A 9,999-nucleotide genomic window follows, 5' to 3' on the forward strand; every position below is an offset into this window, starting at 1 on the left:
CTCTATTTGAAAATAAAACCCAAAAACAAAAAACACAAAAACACAAAATCTCACTGTTTCATGAATCAATTTTGTATGATAGATTTTTTATTTGGATCACTTAAAAAAAAATTACATAAATTTTTCTAAAAGTAAAATATAAAAAAAAAATTATTTTTTAATATAGGTTTATTCTAAAACTATTTTCGTATATGTATAACTCGAAACATTATTTTCATAGAAACCCTTCTTGATAATTTTGACAATAAAAAATCTTATAATACCAAACATATCAACATCTTTAACTTGTTTAAAATAAGTTTACTCAAACACTTTAATAACTTATTTTTAAAATAAGTTCTAACAGCTTATAAGCTCGTAAAACAACTTTTAAGCTCTAAGAGCTTATAAGCTCTTTTTAATAAATTTAGCCAAACACCCTCCAAATCCAATATATATATGGATTATTTCCATATTTATGTACATTCTTGATCCAGGTGAACTCTATTTGAAAATAAAACCCAAAAACACAAAATCTCACTGTTTCATTGATCAATTTTGTATGATAGATTTTTTATTTGGATCACTCAAAAAAATTACTTTTTATTATAAACAAAGAGTATGATTGACCGATATCATCGATACAAGAAACCTACTGAGAAAAAAAAAAAAAAAGTATTTGCATTTCCTCTCCTCTGAGAGTGTTGGGTTTGTTAGTTCCCAAAGTTTGAGCCAAAAGAAAAAAAAAATTAAAAGAAAGTAAAAAAAATGAAGAAAATAACAAGAAGAATGCACAAAGGACAAGCAACATAATTCTTTGATCAAAAGCTTCTTCTACGCCCCATTTCTTGGTGTTGAGGTGACTTATCTACTGTAATTAGCCCATTAAGAACACTTGTCGGAGAAGACGATCCTTGGTTATTTACAATCTTTTTCTCGCTTATAAATTTCCTTGCTGATGATTCCTTCTTCCTCTTCAACGTTCTAGTGCTCGATGAATAATTCCCAATACCATTCACAGTGGGAATCAGATACCATCCAATCGAAGTACACAGAATCGCAAAAGATCTCCCATAAACAACAAGAAACAACAGAATCATCATCAAGATCAGTGGGAAATAGTAATAAGGATGCCTCAATTTCTCCACCCTGAAACCGGCCAAGGAGCTCCTTTTAGCCTCTTTATGATCAGGGATCTCCGCCGCGCTTTCAATCTTGTCTTGCGCCACTTGAACATGAACCGCCGGAATATTATCGCCTCTCTGATGATTCTTGGCAAAACCCTGTATTGTGTTCTTCTCTTTGGACTTGACGACGATGGGCTTCACCTGGTCGGAATCATTTGGGTAAACGAAACGCACCAAGGATATCTCGTCGGACCCAACTTGGGTGTAGATCTTCTGCTTCTTGTCATCAAGTTCAGCTAAAAGTGCGTAGAATTTGTCCAAACCCCTGCCTGCATAAGGGTTCTTGTTGCTGCTATCTTTGCCGATTCTGCAGAAACTCGTGTTCTTTTTCGATCTCTTCGGGGTCGAACATGGACTGGTGTAGCGTTCGTTTTCGTCTTCATGGCTGAAGCTTCCGCTGCCACAGATAAACATTTGGTGATGATATATGGGGATTTTGGTGATTGATTGAATCAAAGAAAGTTATAACACGAAGCAGATATATATTGAGGTGGAGCCATTTGAGGAGACTTTGAGGGATTTGGTCAAAGAAACACAAAGTCTTTATCATACATAGTTAATACTTAATAATTCTCCATGGAAGCTTCTGTGTAATTTTGTGGGTACATATATTGGAAATTAATTAATGGAGGTTTTGGATTTTAAGAAATTTAATATTTTTATAATGATATATTTTTTCATTTTTTATTTAGTTTTTTTTTTAATCCGAGTGCTAATGTGATATTGTGTCGGAGAATGATGATACGTTTGTGAAAACTGTTGATATGCTGATGAATATTACTGAAGCGTCCGATGTCATTTCAGTCCTCAAGTGAGAAAAAAATTTGAAAAAATGAAAATTAATAGACGGAAACTAGGAATTAATCGATAACATGATTAAAAATGAAAATTGTGGAAAACTTCCAAAGGAAAATGAATTTCCCTTCTATATTAGTTTATTTATTTTTTGATTTGTTCAATTTTGGTGTTTTTTTATATATAGTTTTGTTGATTTATTTATTTATTTTTTAAAAAAATTATCTCTATATATCTTACCTACTTTAACACTAATAATATAGCGCATTTAAATTTGATTTTAAAATATTAAATTTTCCACACAACTACTCCACAGGCACAGGGGCGCAATATTACTAGCCCACTAGCTAGTGATAATATAATAATATTAGCTGCTGTCACACGATAGGTTGTGTTTATAAATGGAGCATGTAAATTAAAGTTACAATGGTGTTGGTTGATTAGTATTTATACCTAAATACATGGTAATTGAAATATGCTTTGAAAAGTTTATAAATCTACATTTAAAGGCCAAAAATACACTTTATTCAGATGGAATTTGTTCCTCAATTAAATGATATAGAAAAAAACACCCCAAAAAAATGGTGTATGAAGAATATAAGATTAATTGGAGTGACCATCAAGTTTGTGGATTTTTATTTGAATCGGTCCCAAGTCTACGAGAACCAAACCAATAATTAATGGTTATAACTAGTTAAAGCTAAACATGATGTTACACGTCCAATGCACAATATTTATGACAGCATGCTACTTAAGTAATTATCTATTAATATCAAGAAATACAGCTTGACCACAAATTAGGTTCTCAAATTCATACCTTCGATAAAAATATATTAGGTGGTATCTGGATATAATAACAAACACAAGAACTCATGTGACACGATTTTACGGTTAATTTTGTAAGACATATTTTTTATTTGAATTATTAATAAAAAATAATATTTTTTTATGTCAACTATTATTTTTTTTATTATAAATATGATCATGCATGATCGACACGTCTCACAAAAGACTGCTCATAACAAATATGTTGGTTTGTTTGGGTAAATCATGTTGGATGACGAATTTTAAATCATCCACTAATTATTTTAAGCATTTAATTAGTTGATTTCAAATTCATCTATTTTTGAATTATGGAGACATTTTAGATTTTTCTTTTGAATATTTGGGTAGTATTTGCAACTTTTAAAAATAAGTGATTATGAATTTTTTTCTTAATAGATTTGTTAAAGAAAAAATTCATAATCACTTAAATGTTACAAACACTACCTTAATTTGGCTTAACAACGACCTTAGATTTTTTAGATCTATATGGATGTAGTTTTTCTGATGACTGATGTAATGAATAGCTAAACCCTAGACTCTCACGCCATTCTAGATCATTCTGAATTGAATTGCTTAGGTCGGCCAACTTATAAATAAATGAGGCTAATAGCAAGAAATGTGTCTAGAAATCATGCTGATATCTTTTATTTGCTCATCTTATATGATATCATGCTAGAGTTTCTCTATGGTGCATTGTTGGGACATTGATGACCATCCATCATGTGACTTTCATCCCACTAGGTGTGATGCACCGGATATTCATTGGGTATCACCGGTACCCCGGATCAAAATAGGCAAATTGGATAAGTAAAATATCGGATATCGAGATAGTGTGCCCGAGGACTCGGGCCTCTAAGATCAAGGTAGTGAGATCGAGACACCGAGCTCGTGTAGTCGATGGGTATATGTTAGGTTGGGTGACACGTTTACTTAGAGGTGTCAAAATGAGTTAGGTATGTCGGATTGACTCGTCCTCTCAAGTAAAATAGGTGGATTGAGCTGATAATTTTTCAATCTACCAAATGACTGACCGACCCATCCTCCTAATGGTGGGGTGCGACAAGTTGTGGGTCATCTGTCCTAATCCACCAGATTACACATAAGCTCATCGGATTGGTCTGTTAAGTCACCAATATAGGTGGATTGAGTTGGGTTGGGTTGGATTGAGTTGGTGTTTTCTCAACCCACTTAATGATGGGTTGCGACGAGTTGTGGATCAAATTGTCGTACAACTAACCCTATTTTCACACCTCTATGATGGCCTATTCTGCAAGTGATCTCAATCGGCACTCATGTAGAACCTAAGGTGGACTCCAACCAATCTAGGGGAAAATAGGGTACTTAGCGTTGTCAATAAATGCGCAAGCTATCTGTTAGGAATCAATCAAAAAATTTGGTATTCCGAGAAAGTTAACAAGCAACACGCACAAGAACAATAATCCCAGATAAGAACACACAACTCAGATCACACACCAACTCACGCGAAAGCAAAATAAACGACGCAAGTATTTACGTGGTTCGGCAAGGAATTTGCCTACGTCCACGAGAGAGCAATACAATCACTTTATTAATCACCAACAGAACAAACCAAGCTCAATCAACAGAGCTTATTACAGAGATAGACCAGAAAACTCTTAATGCTAGATACAGACACGATTCAAGCTATTGATACTTGAATCTTCCCGTCACAATCTACGCCCAAGTTTTCCCCTCCGAAATCTCTCCTTCTCTCTCAATATATTCTGAAGAATTTGATTTTCTGTTATTTTCGTTGCGGCCATCTTCCATCTGCTTATATAGAGAATTACACCGACTTTCATCTTGGGCTTTAGGTCAACAGTAACTTACGGCCCAATTATAAATTCAACATGGTCCAACCCGATAAGCCTTCATTCATCAGTCTGATCTGCTCTTGTACTTCGATCTGCATCGAACTGCCTGCAAGCTTCCAGCTTTACGGAAACTTCATCTGACTTCTAACCAAGTCACAATACTCGAGCAATCTATCTGCATGAACTCATCCAAAGACTCATCTGACCATCACATCGATCTGATCCCAGTATTCGATCTGGACCATGAACTCATCTGAACACCGAGCTCAACTGATCTGTACTATTCGATCCGATCTCTTCTCTATTCCCATTCAATCTGACATACTTCAACAATCTCCACCTTGATTATTTCAGGTTGAATGCTGCTCTCCATCCTAGCCACCTTGGCTAATTTCCAATCACCGCATTAACTAAATCCAAACATTTCTTGAACTTAGCATACGGCAGTGACTTCGTCATAGCATCTGTATGATTTTCTTCTGATGCTATCTTCACAAGGATCACATCTCCTTTTTCAATTACATCTCTAACGAAATGCATCTTCACATCTATGTGTTTCGATCGTTCATGATAGACTTGGTATTTCGTCAAGTGTATTGCACTTTGGTTGTCACAGTGTACTACAACTTGATCTTGTTTTACACCCAACTCTGCTATCATCCCCTTTAACCACAATCCTTCTTTTATGGCCTCCGTAACTACTATGAATTCTGCCTCAGTGGTAGAAAGAGCAACCACTGACTGTAGATTTGACTTCCAGGTGATCGTTGTGCCATAAAAGGTGAACACATATCCAGTCAACGACTTTCTCGTGTCTAAGTTTCCAGCAAAATTTGAATCCACATATCCAACTACCGGATCAATCCCATCTTGCTGTTTCTCAAACTTCAACCCCAACCTAGTTGTGTTTATGAGATATCGGAGAATCCACTTCAGAGCTTCCCAATGATATGTACCCAGATTAGCCATAAATCTAGACACAACACTGATTGTGTATGCCAGATCAGGCCTACTACACACCATTCCATATATGAGACTCCCCACTTAACTAGCATATGGAATACCAGCCATCTTCATCTTGTCTTCCTCACTTTCAGGTGACTGACTCGCAGATAGCTTCAAATGATGTCCCAGAGGGGTCAACACACATTTTGCTTGATTCATGTTATACCGCAGAACAACCTTATTCAAATAGTTCTTCTGACTCAGATGAATCTCCTGTCTTTTCCTGTTTCTCACTATGTCCATGCCCAGAATTCTCTTCGCTTCACCCAGATCTTTCATCTCAAACTTCGAGTTGAGCTGTTGTTTCAAGGATGATATCTCTGTCCTACTTTTACTTGCGATCAAAATGTCATCAACGTAAATCAGTAGGTACAAGATAACCTGCCCTTCATCCTTCTTCAGATAGACACATCTGTCATATTGGCTTCTATCAAAACCAATACCAATCATGAACTCATCAAACCTCTTATTCCACTGCCTCGGACTCTGCTTCAGCCCATACAATGATTTTCTCAGTAAGCAGACTTTGTTCTGTGTTTTCTGATGTATGAAGCCCTTTGGTTGTTCCATATAAATGGTTTCTTCCAAGTCACCGTGTAGAAACGTAGTTTTAACATCCATCTGCTCAAGCTCCAAGTCGATCTGGTTCACCAGTGCTAACATAATCCGGATGGAACAATGTTTGACCACTTGAGAATAGACTTCATTAAAATCTATTCCTTCTACTTGACCAAAACCCTTTGCAACCAATCTTGTTTTATACTTGATCTGATCTGTACCAGGAGTTCCTTCCTTTTGTTTATAGATCCACTTGCATCCCAATGTCTTTTGATGCTTAGGTCTGTCTACTAGTGTCCAGGTTTGATTCTTCTCGAGTGAGTTCATCTCTTCATTCATAGCTTCAATCCACTTGTTTTTCTGTTTACTCGTCATAGCTTCATCATATGTATCCGGCTCTGAATACTCCACCTCTTCAGCTACTGTAAGTGCATACCAAGCCAGATCAGTTTCACCAAACCTCTTAGGAGCTCGGATCTCCCTTCTGGTTCTGTCCCTTGCAAGATTATAGGTACTCAAGTTCTCTTTTGGATCACTCGCTGTCATATCATAATCTTGCATCTCATCTGACTCTTTATTTGGCACAGAATACTCCACCTCAATCGGTAGTTTATCATTCACACTGATCTGACTGTCCTTTCCATCTTATTTCATTTCATCAAACTTCACATCCCTGGTGTTGAAGTGTAGTGACCCTTACCTGGATCACCTACTAAACAGAACTTAGGCATGCAATTAACTTAATTAAATGGATATCAGAATAAAACTGCGGAAACCATAAACAATATACAATCCCAAGGCAAGGAATCTGTAAATACCCAAATATTATACAACCATATCGAGCAGCTGTATTAATCCAAATAACAACAGAATAAAACTTAGGCGAAGCTCCAGCTGACCAACAACTGCCTAGCCCCTCTTGGATCCACCGGCCTCGTCCAATCGCAAACCTGCCCCATGGAATAGGGTGTTCAGAAACACAGAGTACGAGACGTGATCATAAAACGCTCAGCACGAGAGTATGAGTATACATGCATGCAAAGTGAACTTCCTATAAACTCGAGGTCAAGGATCAGATAACAGAGACAGACCGGGCCCTGGTATGTAGCACGTTATGCCATCGCTTCAGGAGGTGGCTCCCATACCATAATATCAGTGGATTTACCGGACCCAAAGCCATGGAAGTCCATCCACTAACAGGATAGGGTACAACCCTACTAATAGACATCTCGAAGGAGATAGCTCAATATGCAAATGAATGCAGCATAAATCATGACATATAAATCATGCAGTCACATAATACATGCATACTCAGTCAGGATATCTCGAACAGTACTTTCGTACCTCAAATCAGTGCAAGTTCTACCAACTCTAGGTCCACGCCTATAGTCTGCTCTACACTGCCAAATGATACTACTATCATTATAGCGCTCAAAAAGCCTTAATTAACTAAGCTAAAGCATACTCCTAAATATTTATAGGAAGCAAAAGCTATACCTCGTCCGTCGTTAGCCCTTTGATGTCGAGTGCCTCAAAACTAGGCCACAGCTCTGCTACGACGCCTGGATCGCTATGCCACTTCCGGATTCCCCATGGGACGCCTAGAATTCCCTAGATTTGAGTTAGAAGGCTAAGGAATTGAGAAAGAAGAGAGGAATTGGTGCACTCAAATGTGAGCTCGGCACCCCCTATTTATAGACGACGATCGGAACCTCCGTTCCTCGATCGGAACGTTCGATCACGATCGGAACGTCCGATCCCGACATCGGAGCTTCCGATCTCGCTTATCTGCCATGTGTCAAAATCTCACTGGTTGACTTTGGATAGGGGTGATCGAAACTTCCGATCCTGATCGGAGCTTCCGATCCTGCCACACGTCATGCCTGACGTAATTCGATCGGAGCTTCCGATCCTGTTCGGAGCTTTCGAACTCACCTTCGGAGCTTCCGATCTTATTCTGAGCTTTCGATCCTGCCTTCGGAGCTTCCGAACCCTTCCCAAGTAATTATGATTAATTCCTTAATCACTGATTTTGGTTACGGGCTACTACATGAAGCACTTTGGACCTCTTGAATCCAGGTTCCAAACCTTATAACCCTTCACACCATCCGGATACCCAATGAATATACATCTGGCTGCCCTTGCTTCCAACTTGTCCTGTTTCAGATGAGCATATGCAAGACATCCGAATATCCTCAAGTTTGAATAGTTTGCCGGTGTTCCACTCCACTTCTCCATTGGTGTTTTGAAACCAATCGCACTGGATGAACACCTATTTACCAAATAGCACGCAGTAGATAATGCTTCTCCCCAAAAGGACTTAGATAGAGAAGCATTGATCAACATACATCTGACCCTTTCCAGAAGAGTTCTATTCATTCTCTCTGCCAGGTCGTTCTGTTGTGGTGTTCCTGTCACTGTTCTGTGTCTGGTAATGCCTTTCTCCTTACATAGCTTGACAAACTTATCTGATAAATATTCCAGTCCATTATCTGTTCTTAGGTGTTTAACTATTCTATCACTCTTGTTCTCTACTGCCAGTAGCCATTCTCTGAACTTGTCATATGCTTCATCCTTAGTCTTTAAGATGAATGTCCATACTCTCCTTGAGTAATCATCTATCAAATACATGAAGTATCTGCCTCCTCCATGAGTTTTTGTCCGAGAAGGACCCCATAGATATGAATGAATGTAGGCCAATGGTTGCTCAGTTGTGTGACTTCCTTGACCAAACGATACTCTTTTTTATTTCCCAAGAGCACAACTATCACACAACTCTAGTGATTCGATCTTATCTCCACCTAAAAGACCCTGTTTAGACAGCTCATGTAATCCCTTCTCACTTACGTGTCCAAGCCTCAGATGCCATAGCTTGGTTCTGTCCTGCTGTTCCTGAATACTAGTTGTACTTCCAATAATTGTATCACCTTGTAGTACATACAAGAGGTTCCTTTTGACAGCCTTCATAACAACAAGATATCCTTTTGACACTAAGATACTGTCTGCTCCTGATTTGAATGAATATCCCTGAAAATCAAGTGTTCCCAATGATATCAAGTTTCTCTTCAACTCAGGCACATACCTCACCTTGGTGAGTACTCTTTCAATCCCATCATGTATCCTTATTCTGATATTTCCAGAGCCTTTTATTCTGGATGACTGATTATTCCCCAACAATACCATGCCCTGATCAGCTTCTTCCAGCTTTCAAACCAAGATCTTATAGGACACATGTGAAAGGAGCATCCTGAATCCAGTATCCACTCGTGGTTTTGATCACCTTTAAAAACCACCAATACTTCTGCTGAGTCATATCCATCTGTAGCTACGGCCAGAGTACCATCATCTTTGGATTTTTTTTGTTGCTTCCATTTCCTTTCCGGACAATCTCTTCTTAGATGTCCAACCTTCTGACAAGCATATCACTTCATATTATCCAAGTTTCTGTTCTGATATCTTCCTTGACTCTTCGATCTGGACTTTGGCCTGTATTTTCCACTGGATGTCCTCTTATCACTTCTGCCCCTCGCCGTAAGACCTTCTCCATGTGATTCAGTGTTTGTGTTTGACTTTCTCTGAAGTTTCTTGGATTAAATAGCAGACATATATAACTTCTTCCAATGTTATAGTATGTTCTCTTCCATATAACAAAGCATCTCTTAAATTTTCATATGCTTTTGGAAGAGCATTCAGAAATATCAAAGCCAGATCTTCATCCTCAAGCTTTAATTCAATATTCTCCAAGTTTTCCAATATTTTTGTGAATTCTTTGATCTGGTCTTCCAGGTTCTTCTAATCCTTGATCACAAAAGAATACA

At 37.9% G+C, this 9,999-nt stretch overlaps 2 protein-coding genes across 2 annotated transcripts; both read right to left on the bottom strand.

Moving 5' to 3' along the window:
- Positions 1-517: 517 nt before the first annotated feature.
- LOC140875924 (uncharacterized) lies at positions 518-1,695 on the bottom strand. Its single transcript, XM_073279757.1, has one exon. It carries the CDS (start codon positions 1,578-1,580, stop codon positions 801-803), a length of 780 nt encoding a protein of 259 aa, XP_073135858.1. The 5' UTR covers positions 1,581-1,695; the 3' UTR covers positions 518-800.
- A 3,310-nt stretch (positions 1,696-5,005) lies between these two features.
- LOC140865608 (uncharacterized) lies at positions 5,006-9,364 on the bottom strand. Its single transcript, XM_073270296.1, has 5 exons — positions 9,029-9,364; positions 8,462-8,761; positions 6,435-6,817; positions 5,240-5,516; positions 5,006-5,107 (listed from the first exon to the last, which is right to left on the bottom strand). Exons 1-5 carry the CDS (start codon positions 9,362-9,364, stop codon positions 5,006-5,008), a joined length of 1,398 nt encoding a protein of 465 aa, XP_073126397.1.
- Between the last annotated feature and the right edge of the window lie 635 nt (positions 9,365-9,999).

Source organism: Henckelia pumila, chromosome 1, assembly GCF_033568475.1.
Source record: "Henckelia pumila isolate YLH828 chromosome 1, ASM3356847v2, whole genome shotgun sequence".
NCBI classification, from domain to species: Eukaryota; Viridiplantae; Streptophyta; class Magnoliopsida; order Lamiales; family Gesneriaceae; genus Henckelia; species Henckelia pumila.